This window comes from Cololabis saira, chromosome 15 (genome assembly GCF_033807715.1).
Source record: "Cololabis saira isolate AMF1-May2022 chromosome 15, fColSai1.1, whole genome shotgun sequence".
NCBI classification, from domain to species: Eukaryota; Metazoa; Chordata; class Actinopteri; order Beloniformes; family Belonidae; genus Cololabis; species Cololabis saira.
In genome coordinates, this window is record NC_084601.1 from 5,082,702 (window position 1) to 5,099,958 (window position 17,257).

General features: G+C 40.5%; 1 protein-coding gene across 4 annotated transcripts in view; it reads left to right on the top strand.

The window, feature by feature from the left end:
- ehmt2 (euchromatic histone-lysine N-methyltransferase 2) overlaps nt 1-17,257 on the top strand; it is a 28,809-nt gene that overhangs the window by 9,972 nt on the left and 1,580 nt on the right. For 2 of the 4 annotated variants that reach the window (XM_061742194.1, XM_061742195.1), the window contains exons 11-27: nt 1,868-2,004; nt 2,227-2,370; nt 3,408-3,730; nt 5,030-5,299; nt 6,222-6,304; nt 8,081-8,187; nt 9,535-9,657; nt 9,747-9,887; nt 10,563-10,667; nt 10,763-10,917; nt 12,106-12,273; nt 12,360-12,504; nt 12,598-12,675; nt 14,833-14,948; nt 15,818-15,904; nt 16,033-16,111; nt 16,856-17,031. In XM_061742194.1, the coding sequence (XP_061598178.1) occupies nt 1,868-2,004; nt 2,227-2,370; nt 3,408-3,730; nt 5,030-5,299; nt 6,222-6,304; nt 8,081-8,187; nt 9,535-9,657; nt 9,747-9,887; nt 10,563-10,667; nt 10,763-10,917; nt 12,106-12,273; nt 12,360-12,504; nt 12,598-12,675; nt 14,833-14,948; nt 15,818-15,904; nt 16,033-16,111; nt 16,856-17,031 (2,437 nt within the window). Of the gene's footprint in view, nt 1-1,867; nt 2,005-2,226; nt 2,371-3,407; nt 3,731-5,029; nt 5,300-6,221; nt 6,305-8,080; nt 8,188-9,534; nt 9,658-9,746; nt 9,888-10,562; nt 10,668-10,762; nt 10,918-12,105; nt 12,274-12,359; nt 12,505-12,597; nt 12,676-12,822; nt 13,284-14,832; nt 14,949-15,817; nt 15,905-16,032; nt 16,112-16,855; nt 17,032-17,257 lie in introns of those variants that run through there. The other 2 variants (XM_061742196.1, XM_061742197.1) reach the window with 2 other exon arrangements.

The window sequence follows — 17,257 nt, forward strand, 5'->3', positions numbered from 1 at the left end:
GGAGCTACTGCAAAAGTATGGGTGGGCAGTTAATTATGAAAACTGGAGCAAGTTATTGTGTGTGTATATATATATATATATATATATATATTTTAAGATAGTGGAGTGTTTTGTTTTTTTGTATAATAAGGAAAAGCCACAGTGTCAGTCACTTGGGAAATCCCCAATATGGAATTTTTCTGGGTAACATGGCATTATTAGATGATTTTTCTCTTCTTAAGAGTTGTTAATAAAATTAGCAACTTAAAATTAGCAAAAGTAAAATGTTTCATCATTATATTAAACCATTTATGTGTGCAGTTTAAGAGTCAAGACAAATCCCTCTGCATGTAAAACAATATAACTTAATGTGCATAAAACAATACATTTTCCATACTTCCAAATATTGGGCTATTATACTCAAACATTCAAAGAATACTTTTCCGAGTGACCCAACTATGTCCAAGTCAAGTAGTTCTAAACTGTCTTCACTGGCAAAATAAAGATGAACCCCAGAGGATGTTCCAAAAATGTGTTTCAAATAAGATCAAGACTCCCCATAAAATCCCAGCTGGAGCATCTCCGAAAGTCTTTTCGGAAACCAAATAAAACTGCAGCCGCAGTAAAATTGCATGTTGCAGTAAAATACTTTAAGACCAGCATTTTTCCAACTTTGTTTGCTTGATTTGCTCCGAGAGAAAAGTGCTATGCAGAACAGCTTCTGTACCAACAAAGATGCATTTCTAGAATAGGGATGAATTGTACCATCCATCCATTTTCTATGCCCGCTTAATCTTGTACAGGTTCAGGGGGGTCTGCTGGAGACTTTCCCAGCTCATTGCAGGTGGAAGGCAGGGGTTCACCCTGGACATGTCGCCAGTCTATCACAGGGCCACAAATACAGTACAGACAAACAACAATGCACACATGTCATACACACCTAAGGGCAATTTAAAATCTTCAATCAACCTCACGTGCATGCTTTTGGTACCTGGAGGGAACCCACGTAAGCATGAAGAGAACATGCAAACTCCACAAAGAAAGACTCCTGTTGTGAGGCAGCAGTGCATGAACTGTAACGTTACGATCTATTAAAGCTTTCTTCTGATGATTATTTTCCAAACTGAGTTACCAGTTGAAAATATTTGACATTTGGGATTACAGATGACTGAAACCACTCTTTAGAGCAAGGTTCAGACTTGCTGTCTGTTACGCTTTTTCAACTTGGCTGCAACAGAACATACAGGACTGTCAGAAAATTTGAATATTGTGATTTTCTGTAATGCAATTACAAAAATGTCATACATTCTGGATTCATTACAAATCAACTGAAATATTGCAAGCCTTTTATTATTTTAATATTGCTGATTATGGCTTACAGTTTAAGATTGAGATTCCCAGATTATTCAAATTTTTTGAGATAGGATATTTGAGTTTTCTTAAAGCAGCACAATGTAACTTTCAGCTTTTGGCGGCTCCTTTGGACAAAAGCGGTAGTGCTTTACCAGTAGTGTGGAAGGGTTCCTACCATCCACCTCAAAGTTACATAGTGCCAGTGAAGGTGATACAGACCCCTCAGACCATGACAGAGGTTCATTAAACCTGTTGGAAGTTGATGTAGCATCACAATGACTCTGGAAATATTATATTAAGGTGTAAAAGTTACATAGTGCTGCTTTAAGCTGTAAGCCATGATCAGCAATATTAAAATAAAAGCTTGCAATATTCAGTTGATTTGTAATGAATCCAGAATGTATGACATTTTTTTTTTTTTTTTTATAATTGCATTACAGAAAATAAAGGACTTTATCCCAATATTTAAATTTTTCTGAGACAGTCCTGTATACTGAAGAGTTTTAATGATCAATCCCTTCTCCTCCTCCTGCAGAGGGAAGCGATGCGGGCGACACAGAGCGGCTGGAGGAGCTTCCTCTGTGCAGCTGCAGGATGGAAGCTCCTCGCGTCGACAGCACGAGCCACGGCGTCAGCAGACAGTGTATGGCCACTGAAAGTATCAATGGAGAGGTTTGTCCCTGTTTTTAATCGCTGCGTCGGCTCTGCAGGTGGTCGCTCGATATTGGGTTGTATCAGCTGATCAGTAATTTGCTTCATGTGGAACTGAATGTCATATTTTTAAAGTAGAGTTCAGGATTAAGATTTCATTTAAAAAAAAAAGGGCAACACATTTAAAAAACAAAATGTTAAAAATTCTCAAATTTCATCATTCTCTCCTGCTGCTTCTGTCAGCTGCGCGCTTGCACCAACTGGACCATTAAAGGAGAGACGATGCGACCGTCCAGCCGGGTGTCCCTCATGGTGCTCTGTGACGTCCACCGCTCACACATGGTCAAACACCACTGTTGTCCTGGTTGTGGATACTTCTGCATAGCAGTAAGTGTTACAGACCAGCTGCTGTCATTATTAGAACTGCAACATAACCTTGTATTTATGTTTTGTTTTGTTTCCTTTATCTTGTTTTTATGAAAAGGCACATTTTTTATCCTTTGGCTTGATTTGAATATTTTAGTGTTTTTTATCTACTGATGTTTTAACTTATCTTGCTTCTTATCTTTGGGCCGTCCTTCTTGTTCTTTGTTCTTTTAGCCAAAGCACTTTCGTCACTTTATCTTATCCTGTGTTGTTGAGTGTATGGTTTTAGATTGTATGAGGAAGCACTCACTGTAAACCAAATTTACCCAAGGGTACAATAAATAAATCTATCTAGAAATACCCAACACAGTCAGCTACATGTAAATCTTCTGTAAAATGTCTTGTTTTAGGACTGTATACCATTATAAACTCGTACTTAACCACTTATTTCCTATTTATTTCTTATTTCCTTTTTACGGAAGAGTAATAGGGCCAGGCAGGAGAAAAATAAAAATAATGGAGGAGGAAGATTTATTTTTCATTATGCACTTCGAGAAAAAAGTTGAAATGTCGAGAAAAAAGTCGAAATGTTGAGAAAAGTCAAACTTTCGTGAATAAAGTCGAAATGTTGAGGAAAAAAGTCAAAATGTCGAAATTTTAAGAAAAAAGTCGAAATGTCGAGAAAAAAGTTGAGATTAATGTTGAAGTATAATTTTGAGAAAAAAGTTGAAATGTTGAGAAAAAGGCGAAATTTCGACTTTATTTGCGAAATTTCGAATTTTTTCTCGAAATTGTATTTCAACAATCTCGACATTTAAACTTTTTTCTCGACATTTCGTCTTTTTTCTCGAAGTGCACAATAAAAAAAAATCTTCCACTCTCAAATATCTTTTCTCTTGCCTGGCCCTAATACTCTTCCGTACCTTTTTGGGTGCATTGTTGCTTGGATTTTTTTTTTTTTTTCCACTATGCTTTTTTTTCCCCCCCTTGCTGCTCTGGTTCCCTCTTCTTGATGTGTTGTTGCTTTGGTTTTTTTTTTTATTTGTTTTCTCTGTCAGGGAACTTTTCTCGAGTGCTGCCCAGACCAGCGCATTGCTCACCGTTTCCACCGGGGTTGTGTGACGGTGCTGAGCGGCGGGCGCAGCAGATCCAACGGTGGCGGGATGCTTTTCTGCCCCCACTGCGGAGAGGACGCCTCGGAGGCCCAGGAGATCATCATCCCCTCCTGCAGCTCGTCCACGTCCTCCGCCACCACCGTCGTCACCATGTCGGCCTCTTCCACCACCACCCCGTCTCTGCCTCCAACCGCCCCCATGGCACCCTCCCTCAACGCGTCCACAGGAGGGATGAAAGATGGGAAGATGCCTGAAAGACCTGTCAGGTACTGTCGGTCAGATAATATGTTGGAGAATTTTTGCCTTTTTTTTTGTAACTTTTGTAGGGGTGTGCAAACAAGGGTACCTTTCGATTATTGGAGCTTCGATTCTTTGATTATAACGATTGTCGATTCGATTATTGGTGCCACGATTCTTCGATTATTGTGATTTTTAATGCTTTTTTCCATACAAGATTGATTTTGTCTTCATCTGTGGCTACATTTGTAAATAAATAGCCAATCAATTAACTCAGTTCCTCTAACAACACTCATTAAGTAAATAACAAATAACAAGGGAAAGCTGCACTTGCATGAGAGCGCCCTCTATTGGCGGAAAACACTGAAAACGGTCAATCCCTGGATTTAATGAGTTTATTAATTCAAGTAAACAAGATATGTACTTCCATCAAATTTATTTAGTGTAAACATATCTGCCATATTTCAAGTGAACAATAGGAAAAGTGCATTCTTGAAAATGAAATGATTCAGCAGCTTATTCAGTCTGGAATCTGGATAGGATAACTTAAAAAAAAATTAATTAATCGATTCCAAATCGTCACGTGACGCATCGCGATGCATCGACACATCGATGAATTGCACCCACCTCTAAACTCTTGGTTCCCAGTGTTTCAATTCCTTGGAATCGTTTGCCTTTTTTGCAAACAATTCCCTTATCGATTCCAGTGGGCGTGAATGACGTCACCATTCGCGCCCAGCAGGAAAACATGGCGACAAAGCGGCATAAACGCTCGAAAGTTTGGTTACATTTTACAAAAAAGCTGACAACAGGGCGACTTGCAATACTTGCAATGTGGACATTTCAAAGGGAGGAAACACTAGCAACATGCAAAAGCATTTGCATATACAGCATGCAATAACTTTTAATGAATGTCGCGTGTTTGATCTGTTCTGAGTCCGGAGTGAATCTTCTCAACAGCAGCAGCGACAACGTTAGCCAGTCCTCTGCTGTTAAAACTGCAGGTAACTAACAAACTAACTCTGCCTATCATGTTAAGGCCATTTGCCTTATTGTAAAAAATGCTATTACTAACTACTAACGTTAAATGAATCCCTTCTCATGCATTAAATTTAGATGAGAGAGACTAAAAGTGACTAAGTTTGTGGTGAAAGGTTTGCACCTTGTTTGTGGTGAATGTGTTAAATTGTAGGCTAGACTCGATAAGAGACTCGATAAAGAATCGAATCGTTAAACAGAATCGAAAATGGAATCGGAATTGGAAAAATCTTATCAATTCCCATCCCTACTCTTGTTATATCGTCCTTTTTATTTTTCCTTCTTTTCAGTGCTCGCATGCGATCTTATGGATTGGCATCTCTGGCAGTGGAGCAGCAGCAGCAGCAGAAGCAGAAGAAGAAGCAGCAGAAGCAGCAGCAGCAGCAGCCCGTAGCGTCTGCAGCGACTGCTGCTACTGTTCCTCCGGCCGAGGAGGGAGTGGACAGCGTGGGTCCGTCACTCTGCATGCCAAATGGGAAGCCAATCAGCCCAAGTGCACTTCCAGCTGGACCCAGCAGGGCGGCGCTGCAGAAAGCAATCCTGACGCAGGACACTGAGAGGTCAGAGAGACTGACTTTGATTTGAACCACAGAGCTGAACAGAAAACTTAAGTTAATGCTGCACCAGGCCCACATTGAATTTAGTTTAAAGTTACATGGATATTATTTCATTTAAAGTCAGATTCTGTCTTTAAAGTGTATGTAAATCACCTGGAAGCCTTTATGGAATAACAATTCAGCTTCACCATCATCTATAGCAGGGGTCGGCAACCCGCGGCTCTAGAGCCGCATGCGGCTCTTTAGGGCCGCCCTAGTGGCTCCTGGAGATTTAAAAAAAATGTTTGATCTTTTTTTTTCTCTTTTTTTTTTCTTTTTTCCTTTTTTTTCTCTTTTCCTTTTTTTAATCTCGAAATTTCGACTTTTTTCTCGACATTTCGACTTTTTTCTCGAAATTGTACTTCAACATTAATCTCAACATTTTGACTATTTCCTCGACATTTCGACTTTTTTCTCGAGATTGTTCTTCAACATTAATCTCTAATTTCGAATTTTTTCTCAACATTTCAACTTTTTTCTCGAAATTTTGACTTTTTTCTCGACATTTCGACTTTTTTCTCGAAATTTTGACACTTTTTCTCAACATTTCAACTTTTTTCTCAACAATTCGCCTTTCGTCATTTGCCTTCATTCTAAGGCTTATTCAACACTTTTCATTTTTGCAGCTCCAGACATTTTTGTTTTTTGTGTTTTTGGTCCAATATGGCTCTTTCAACATTTTGAGTTGCCGACCCCTGATCTATAGAAATATGTTGAGACTAGTGTGTCACAAACGGAGAGTAAATGTCACAAAATTACAGGCTGCAGTCTGGTAAATGCATGCAAAAACATTTCTCCTCCAGACAAAGTTGCATGGCCCTCTGTGGTAAACAGGATCCCGGACTGTCGGAGACCAAAGTGGTAACTACTGTTTTTGACTCACCAGGAGGAAGAAACTGAGGTTTCACCCTCGACAGCTCTATCCGGCTGCCAAGCAAGGAGAAGTGCAGAGAGTCTTGCTTATGCTGAGTGAGTGACAAAAAAACAAATGCACTGTATTTCTACTTTATATGTCTAAATGAAAATGAGTATTTGTTTTAAAAAGAAAAAAAAAAAATCATATTTTGTCACCTATTTCCTGAATACTCCATTTACTAAATTCTTGTAGACTGCTTTAAATCAGTCATTTTGTGTCCATTTGCAGTTTTATAATTTAATTTTAGATCTTTACATTAATACATTTAGGAAAATTTCAGGTTGAACAAAAAAAACAAACTATTGCACTTAAACCCGGCAGCGTAAGGTTCTTTCAGAATTTAAACCAGATTTTAAGCCTTGTTTGTCGGTTGCAGAGCTGGTTGATACGTCACTAGTTGGCATGACATTATTGTAATAATAATAATAATAATTAAAAATACATTAGGTCTATTTAAGGCCCCTTTCAGCTAGCCTTAAATAGATCTAGCCTTACGACTTACTTGATCACCATGTAAGAAAAAACGATCAGTGATGAGCAGCTGGTTGTTGTTGGGGTTTTTTTTTCTTTGCATAGCAGAAGAAATGGCTCAATGCTCTTGAGTTAGAGATGACTTTCAGCTGTTGCTGCCTCTGTTTGAGCCAACTCCAATGTGCAGCACAAAAAAACCATCACACAAGTCAGACAAAAAGTGTTGGCCACAGACAAATCAGCAGGATTATTGCAGCTCAAAGTCTTAACTGTAGCTTGTGTTTGTTACCAAATTGGTAGCAAGAAAAAAGTACAGTGAGACAACATCATAACTTTGCACCAGCCAGGACTTTGTCCCCACTTTTAGACACTGAACACGAACAACATTCAGCTAACAGTGATCCTTCGCTCAGGCGCTCCGTGACTGTCTACAGGACTGTCTCAGAAAATTAGAATATTGTGATTTTCTGTAATGCAATTACAAAAACAAAAATGTCATACATTCTGGATTCATTACAAATCAACTGAAATATTGCAAGCCTTTTATTATTTTAATATTGCTGATCATGGCTTACAGCTTAAGAAAACTCAAATATCGCAAAAAATTTGAATATTCTGGGAATCTTAAACTGTAAGCCGTAATCAGCAATATTAAAATAATAAAAGGCTTGCAATATTTCAGTTGATTTGTAATGAATCCAGAATGTATGACATTGTGGTTTTTTTAATTGCATTACAGAAAATAAAGAACTTTATCACAATATTCTAATTTTCTGAGACAGTCCTGTATGAGTGACTCACCTACCTGTGTCTGAACTCATTCATACATTAAATCCATATTTTCACAAGTCACGATCACCTTCTTTTTTTTATTTATTTTTTTGTGGCCTTTATAGAAAGTATAGATGGGAAGGGGGGAGGGAGAGAGAATGGGGACGACATGCAGCAAAGGGCCGCAGGCCGGGCCTCGAACCTGCAGCCGCTGAAGGAGGACTGTAACCTCAGTACAAGGGAAATGCTGACGAGAGAATAATAACAGTTACCTAATAAGTGCAATTAAAAATCACATCACAGCCTTAAAAAAAAGCCGTTCTGCCAGAATTTATGGTTCAAGATGTGCCAAGCCCCCCTTGCTCCAAGTATTATGTAAATCTGTTTCATGGTGTCATTAAGCCTGGATTAGACACTAAAAGCCTGGATTATCAATTGGGTACTTTGGGCAGTAATGCTGTATGTGAAATGAAAAAGAAAAACTTTGTAATCCCACAGACCTGTTGCATTCATTTAAAAAAAGCTATATAACACAAAATGCTGTTTGTTTTTTTATTTTAGTCTCTTCATATTTGTGTATGTTTCAGTGGAGGGCATAGATCCAACGTACCAGCCTGATTCTCAGAACCGCCGCTCTGCTCTTCATGCTGCAGCTCAGAGAGGCCTGCTGGAGGTCTGCTACATGCTGGTACAGGTGAGGCCTTCACGCTCGCCATCGCTGTCCCTTTCACCTGATATGTTGCTTTTTCGTTATTAAACTTTTTATTAAGGAAATAAAGTCACCTGTACAGAATTTACATCATCGCAGTTATCAATCTGGCATTGTTTTTCCTAAAAAAAAAAGGGGAGAGAAAAAAAAAGGAGAAAATAAATAAATAAATAAATTAACCAATGAATAAGTAAAACAAATCATCAACCAAAATCCGATGTACAGTTAATCCAAGAGTAATACCAAGTAAATTGATAAATTAAGAAGAAATCAAAAAGAAGATGCATCGGTAAGGGGACAGCAAAAAAGGGACCTTCGCTTCCGTCTCTCGAAAATTCAGAGGAGTCGGCTTAAAATAGTAAATACCCCCCTCCAGAAAAAATAAATAAAATAAAATAAGGCCCGGTTTACACGAAGCAAAAACGGAGGCGTTTTCATGCGTTTTGGTCGTTCGTTTACACAAAAACGGAGCTCAAAGTCACCAAAAACAATAATTTCTGAAAACTCCTGCCAAAGTGGAGATTTTCAAAAACTCCGTTTTCACGTTTGCGTCTAAACAGAGGAAAACAGAGATTTAGGCTTCAGAACGTCACATTATGCAACAGAAACGTCACCAGCGTTATGTGTGCGATACAATTAGTTTGGCCACCGTCAATATTTTCTTCGTTCCGTCTTGGAAGTAAAGCCTGAATTATGGTCCCGCATTAAATCGACGCAGGGCCTACGGCGTAAGGTACGCGGCGATGCGCGCCGTACCGTGTGCGTCGCCGCGTACCCTACGCCATAGGCTCTGCGTTGGTGTAACGCGGAACCATAAATCAGCCTTGACTGGAAGTTACACGTGTCATTTGTTGATGTTTTTTCCAGGATTCTGATTGGCTGGCATGACGTTAACAGCGTATTCATGCGGATCCATGTAAACAAAGAGATTTTGAAAACGATCTCGTGTAAACGATGGAATTTTTCAAAACGTAGAGGGGGAAATATCCGTTTTTGTAAATACCCGGCTATGTGTAAACAGGGCCTAAATGTTTCTTTGGACACCATCAGCACCAGTTATCGATCAACAACAATAGCTACAGAGTCAATATATACATTTACCTCATGTAAACTGTTTGGCCTTCATATATATTTGTGAACAAAACCCTTGGTTGATAACTGTACTGGCAATAATAAAACAAAATATAATTGTAAAACAGTAGAATATTGCATCCAAGTATGACTCTTATTTAGAAAGTTAAGAAAAATAGAAAACAAACAGATGAACTGAACTCTGAGTGGAGTTGATATGTTTTTTTGTTGTTTTTTTAATGAATAATCTCCCCCTGCCAGGCCGGTGCTCAGGTGGATGCCAAGGACAAGGAGCTGAGGACTCCCCTGCTGGAGGCCATCGTCAATAATCACATTGAAGTGGCTCGTTACCTGGTCCAGAACGGCGCCTGTGTCTATCACGTTGTGAGTGCCCGTTGGTTTTAAAAGTAAAATGAGAAACTTGCGGGTGGTTTGGTTGGATTTCAGTTTGTGTTGATGCAACTCCTCTCCAGGAGGATGATGGATATACTGGCCTCCATCACGCGGCCAAGCTGGGAAACTTGGAAATCGTTAATATGCTCCTGGAGACCGGCCAGGTTGATGTGAACGCACAGGTGAGGGGAAGAGCTAAAATTCAGTCTTCAAGCTTTCATGTAAGTTTTTTTTTTTGGCTAGTAAACTTACTGTCATTTTACTATTCACTCTCTATATAAAAGTACTTCACATGCAGCCTTTTTTGATAAGGAAATGACTCATAAGGGTGTCTAAATGAGCTCATATGTCAGACTTTCTGTTGTAATTGTGTAGTAACCTTTGAAATATGTGTCTGTATTGGAGCCTTAAAACCTTCCAAATTAGGAAAAGCAGCTGTATTAGTCTTATAAACCACCACAGTAATGTTTTTTAACTTTTATTCTCTGAGCCTCCAAAGTGGCTCTGGCCTTCCACGGCAGGGATCACTGGGGATTTCCTTGTGGTCTCAGTGAATGTGTCTTTTTCTGCTCCTTCCCTTGAGCGCTTTATTGGATCAAGATCCGTTTTGGTTGATGCTGAGATGCATTTGGCTCTTGGTTTTTCACTCGGTTTGGCCGGGAATATTGTTTTTGCTCTGGAAGTGGGAAGTGAGGGAGATTTTTTTGTGTCCACCGAAGTTTTAGGATGGTGGTTTAAAGTGATATTGACATGAAATGCCAGGACCATAAGGTTCAGTGTAATCACACCCGCTGTCAGCAGTTTTACTGCTGTGGCTGATTTGTGTACAGTATTTAAGGATTTTGTACATCCGTTGTGAGGAAACACTGACTTGTGGTGTTGTTTGGTTGCTGCAGGACAGCGGCGGCTGGACGCCAGTGATCTGGGCAGCCGAGCACAAACACGTTGAGGTGATCAAAGTGCTGCTGAGCAGAGGAGCGGACGTTTCCATCACGGACAAGGCAAGTTCCTGCAAGGAACACGTTTCACTGTCTGAACAGATCAAATGGAGGCATGAAAATATTCCCATTTAATGTTTTTTATTGCTTTTCTCCAGGAGCTGAACGTGTGTCTCCACTGGGCGGCGTATGCAGGAAGTGTGGACATAGCAGAGATGGTGTTAAACGCCGGCTGCTCCCTCGCCTGCGTTAACGTCCACGGAGACACGCCGCTCCACATCGCCGCCAGAGAAGGCTACCTGGACTGTGTTACGTTAGTCAACGTTACTGACAGATTAAAGCCTTGTGTTAAAGCAGCACTATGTAACTTTCCATCTTAATCTAATATTTCATCATTGTGATGGAACATCAACTTCCAACAGGTTTAATGAACCTCTGTCATGGTCTGAGGGGTCTGTATCGCCTTCACTGGCACTATGTAACTTTGAGGAGCATGGTAGGAACCCTGCCACACTAAAAAACTACACATTTTTACGGCTTTGACTGCTTTACGGCATACGTCACTTCCCCCTCCTTCCCCATTCGTAGTGGAGACCAAAGCTGGGCGGGGCGTGGAGCGCAGAGCTCAGCAGAAGCTGGTGTCATGGCCGAAGCAGCGGAAAAACCCAAGAAAATAAAAGTTTTATCGGAGGAGGCGAAAAAAAGAAAGCGGGAGAAAAACAAGCTAAAATCCCGGACAAGAATAAACATTGTCCCGGCGTTCACTCGCTGGCGTGAGCTGAAAGACGAGGAGGGATGTCCGACAAGAGAGACAGAATTATGATACAAATGTAAATGTAGAGTTCTATGTTCAATAAGAATCAACATTAGAATGTTTTCACATACAGGGGATTCGTCTTGGGTTCTAGTATTTTTCCTGAGAACTGTAAAATTGTGTAGGGCTGATCTGCAAAATATAAGGAATGGACATTCAGTTATTCACAGGTTATAAAGTATATTTTTTATTTTGTCAGTAAGTATGTTGGACTAGCGTATGAGTTTGTAGTTTGGGGATCATTATCTGGCTGAAACAGGACGGGGGGGCGGGGGCGACTTCACTGATAAAACCAAGTTGAACTTGGTGATTTTCAACATCGTCATATTATATTGTTTATCCAAAAATAGATACATTACCTCTTCACTATCCATCCTGCAAACGACCGCTGAAAACAGAAAAGTAGTTTTGAAAGTCTGTCCCGTCTTATTTTATTCACTATCAAAACAAATGCAGCGACGGGGACAGGAGTTTTCCGGCAGTACGCGCTGGTGCTCATGGGAAATGTAGTTCTTTCTGGTAAAGCACTACCGCTTTAGTCCAAAGGAGCCGCCAAACTCAACAAAAGCTGAAAGTTACATTGTGCTGCTTTAATTAAAATACTTCACTTCTACTGCTTATTGCACTGGAGTGATCCATATCTAAGGAAGTCATAGGTATTTGTTCCCACTTTCACCTCCTCTGCAGTTTGTTCCTGTCCAGAGGAGCGGATATTGACGTCATGAACAGGGAGGGAGACACGCCTCTCACCTTGGCGCGAGCTGACACACCGGTCTGGGTCTCACTACAGATCAACAGGAAGCTGCGAAGGGGAATAGCCAATCGCTTGCTCCGCACAGAAAGAATCATCTGCAGGTAGGTTTTATGACACTTTAACATCTCTCCTGTTTTTTTTCCCTCCTTTACTTCTCTTCATTGCACCTTTATGCTCTTTGTTCCAGTGACATCGCGCAGGGTTATGAGAAGGTACCGATTCCCTGCGTGAATGCGGTTGATGAGGAGGGCTGTCCGTCAGATTACAAATATGTTTCAGAAAACTGTGAAACATCGGCGATGAACATAGACCGTAATATCACACACTTACAGGTAACTCATTTTATTTTGCATTCACATGTAACACAAGCACTTGTATTTGGAAAAATACAATACTTTTCGTATTTAATATTTTGCCGTCTTCAGCACTGTAGCTGCACGGACGACTGCTCATCTAGTAACTGCCTCTGTGGACAGCTCAGCATCCGCTGCTGGTATGATAAGGTAAATATATCTATGTGTTTTTTCAGGCCTGCAGGACTCTCTCAGAAAATTTGAATATTGTGATTTTCTGTAATGCAATTACTCACTCACTCACTCACTCACTCATCTTCTCCCGCTTTATCCGTTACCGGGTCGCGGGGGCAGCAGCCTCAGCAGGGATGCCCAGACTTCCCTCACCCCAGACACCTCCTCCAGCTCTTCCGGGGGGAGTCCGAGGCGTTCCCAGGCCAGCCGAGAGACATAGTCTCTCCAGCGTGTCCTGGGTCTTTTCCCGGGGTCTCCTCCCGGTGGGACATGCCTGGAACACCTCCCTAGGGAGGAGGGACATGCCTGGAACACCTCCCTAGGGAGGCGTCCAGGAGGATCCGGTACAGATGCCCAAGCCACCTCAGCTGACTCCTCTCAATGTGAAGGAGCAGCGGCTCGATTCCGAGCTCCTCCCGGGTGACCGAACTCCTCACCCTATCTCTAAGGGAGCGTCCAGCCACCCTGCGGAGGAAACTCATCTCGGCCGCTTGTATCCGCGATCTTGTCCTTTCGGTCACAATGCAATTACAAAAACAAAAATGTCATACATTCTGGATTCATTACAAATCAACTGAAATATTGCAAGCCTTTTATTATTTTAATATTGCTGATTATGGCATACAGCTTAAGAAAACTCAAATATCCTATCTCAAAAAATTAGAATATTCTGGGAATCTTAATCTTAAGCTGTAAACCGTAATCAGCAATATTAAAATAATAAAAGGCTTGCAATATTTCAGTTGATTTGTAATGAATCCAGAATGTATGACATTTTTGTTTTTTTTAATTGCATTACAGAAATAAATAACTTCATCACAATATCCTAATTTTCTGAGACAGTCCTGTATTCAATTCAATTCAATTTTATTTATATAGCGTCTAATACAACAGATGTTGTCTCTAGACGCTTTCCAGAGATCCAGAACATGAACATAAACATAAACATAAACATAAACATAAACCCCCGAGCAATTATTATATAAACAATGGCAGGTAAAAACTCCCTTAGTGGGAGAAAAGCCTTAAGCCGAACAGTGGCAAGGAAAAACTCCCCTTTAGGAGGGAAGAAACCTTGAGCAGGACCAGGCTCATAAGGGGGGACCCTCCTGCCGAAGGCCAGACTGGGGGAGTCAGGGACGTCGACAGCACACAGCAGGCAGGTGGAAGCAGCAGCGGGATGACCAGAGGTGGGGGGGGGGGGGGGCGTCAGCAGCACACAACAGTCATGTGGAAGCAGCAGCGGGATGACCAGAGGGGGGGGGGCGTCAGCAGCACACAACAGTCATGTGGAAGCAGCAGCGGGATGACCAGAGGGGGGGGGGCGTCAGCAGCACACAACAGTCATGTGGAAGCAGCAGCGGGATGACCAGAGGGGGGGGGGTGCAGGCAGGCGGAAGCAGCAACAGCAGACATCCACGTAGGCAGGTGGAAGAAGCAGTGGGATGACCAGAGGGGGGGGAGGGCCGGGAACACAGGCCAGAACGCAGCTCCTGAGGCTCCGGCCTGCAAACATACACAAAAGAGAAAAAAGGGGGGCCGGCACAAGAAACTACAGGAACAATGGACAAAAATGATAGCTATGAGATATTTATAATAAATAAAAATGGTAATGGAGAAGAGAGGCAGGGAAAAGGAGAGGAGAAGAAGGGTGAGAGGCACCGCCCAGCGGATCATGTCGGTGCCCCCCTGCAGCATAAGCCTATAGCAGCATATCTACCGCGAAGCTATATTTGAGACTAACTATTATAGTTTTGTTCTATAGCTGCAACTATGACTACTGACTCTAACACACTAAAGTTTACACTACCTAGAGATTTACCAACACCAGCTAGAGGTTTACTTAACACTAACTATAAGCTTTACTAAACAGAAAGGTTTTAAGTTTAGTTTTAAAGGTGGAGGTGGTGTCAGCCTCCTTAACCCAGATTGGAAGTTGGTTCCAAAGTAATGGTGCCTGATAGCAGAACGCCCGCCCTCCAAATCTACATTTAGATACTCTAGGAACTACGAGTAAACCTGCACCCTGGGAGCGGAGAGCTCGGCCAGGAACATAAGGTACTATCAAATCTTGTAAAGATCAAAGACAGCAACAGACAGAATTTAATGTAACCTAATTCTTTCTGCAATCAGGATCAACGGCTGCTTCAGGAGTTCAACAAAATTGAACCTCCACTCATATTTGAATGCAACATGGCATGTTCTTGTTATCGAACATGCAAGAACAGGGTGGTCCAGGCAGGAATCAAGTGAGTACGATGCATGCAACATAAAACTAAAACGCTTATGCAGGTTTTCTTTTGAATGGACCAGATGTTGTCTCATCTCTAACAGTGAAAACTCACCTAATACAGGATTAGGTCAGGCTGTACGCAACAGTTTAATGTTAATGTTGTACTGGAAACAATGATTATTAACCAAACTGCTTCCAAACTACATTCAGGATTTGTTCCAAATAAAAGAAACCCACTATGACCTGAGGGAGAAACTCATGTTTGAGATGACGACAGCAAGAACTAATATTAAAAAGAGATGGACATCAATTAAGGCTAGAGAATTATGGAATAGTTGTGACAACGCCCCAAAAATGCGCATTTTTATCTTCAAGTTTAAGGAAATGTTTAAAGAAAATACTGTAAATAAATATAAAACACTATAATTATAAAGTATATTATCAAAAACATTCTAGAATGTGAAACGTCAATTTTATATTTTGTCTTATTTATTTGTGTCTTCTTTATGCATTGTTTGTTTCCACGGAGTAATGCTGATGTCTCATATTTAAGCTGATCTTAAGATAAAAAGGGTATAAGCTACGGCTTCAGCTACACCTTTTCCGCAAAAGAAATGTTTATTTTACCTTTTCATCTTGTTTTGTAAAAAAGTGTGTACAAGCCGAAATAAAGATTCATTCATTCATTCATTCATTCATTCATTAATCATTCCTGAGCAGAGTAAATTAGTGATTATCAACAGCTCTGCAGACACAGGAATCCATCTGTTGCTTTTTTTTTTTTTTTTTTTTAAGTATTGTACTCAGCTGACAAGCATCTGCTAAGTTTCAAACGTGGACTCTGTTCACATTCTGAACTTTCCTCTTTTTTTGTTTTGGCTTCAGAGTCCGTCTGCAGCTCTACAGGACAGAGAAGATGGGCTGGGGAGTTCGAGCTCTGCAGGACATTCCCCAGGGAAGCTTCATCTGCGAGTATGAGAAACCTGAATGCTTCCACACATCAGGCTGCTTTGAAAAAAAAAACCAAAAAAAAAACGTTGTTTAAATAAGGCATTAAAAATGAAGCGCCTATCTTTTTTTTTTTTTAAATGAATGTAAAGGTACGTTGGGGAGCTGATTTCTGATGCTGAAGCTGATGTTAGAGAAGATGACTCCTACCTGTTTGACCTGGACAACAAGGTGAGCCCTCTGAAAAATTATGAATAAATAAGTAGATAATCCAGAACATTGATGCTCAAAAATTAATTTCTAAGGGCAAGAATTACTGACAAGTTCTCTGGTTAAAGTTGCAGAATTGAGCTGATTTACTAAGTTCAATTAACTTATTAAAAAGATGCAAATCAATTAAACAAAGTTTTAGTAGCCACTTCCAGGCCGTGGTATAAAGATGCTCTAGAGATTAAGAGATTAAAATGTCATATTGTAGACAAATATTAAATGCTGTTATTTTCTTTTAAGATAGATAAAATCTAATATTTCCACATTTTGTTGTTCTTTTACAAAATTACAGGATTGTCTCAGAAAATTAGAATATTGTGATAAAGTCCTTTATTTTCTGTAATGCAAAAATGTCATACATTCTGGATTCATTACAAATCAACTGAAATATTGCAAGCCTTTTATTATTTTAATATTGCTGATCATGGCTTACAGCTTAAGAAAACTCAAATATCCTATCTCAAAAAATTAGAATTTTCTGGGAATCTTAATCTTAAACTGTAAGCCATAATCAGCAATATTAAAATAATAAAAGGCTTGCAATATTTCAGTTGATTTGTAATGAATCCAGAATGTATGAAATTTTTGTTTTTTTTAATTGCATTACAGAAAATAAAGAACTTTATCACAATATTCTAATTTTCTGAGACAGCCCTGAATGTTTGTAGCTTGTCTGAGTAATTACCTTCTGTGTTTCTTGGAAAGGATGGGGAGGTTTACTGCATTGATGCTCGTTACTATGGCAACATCAGCCGCTTCATCAACCACCTGTGTGACCCGAACCTCATCCCAGTGCGCGTCTTCATGCTGCACCAGGACCTGCGATTCCCCCGCATCGCTTTCTTCAGCTCCAGGGACATCCTCAGTGGACAGGAGCTGGGGTAGGAAGCTCAGACGCACCTGACCGGATACTGACTTTGTTTCTCACCTGCACATCCTCCCACTTGCTTTTGATTTCTCACTCAATCACTTTCTTGTTCCAGTTTATTTCTGTTTTAAATGGCTGATCTTCTAATCCGGGGGTCGGCAACCCGCGGCTCTAGAGCTGCCGTAGTGGCTCCCTGGAGTTTTTTCAAACTTTTTTTTTTCCTTCTCTTTTTTCCTCTT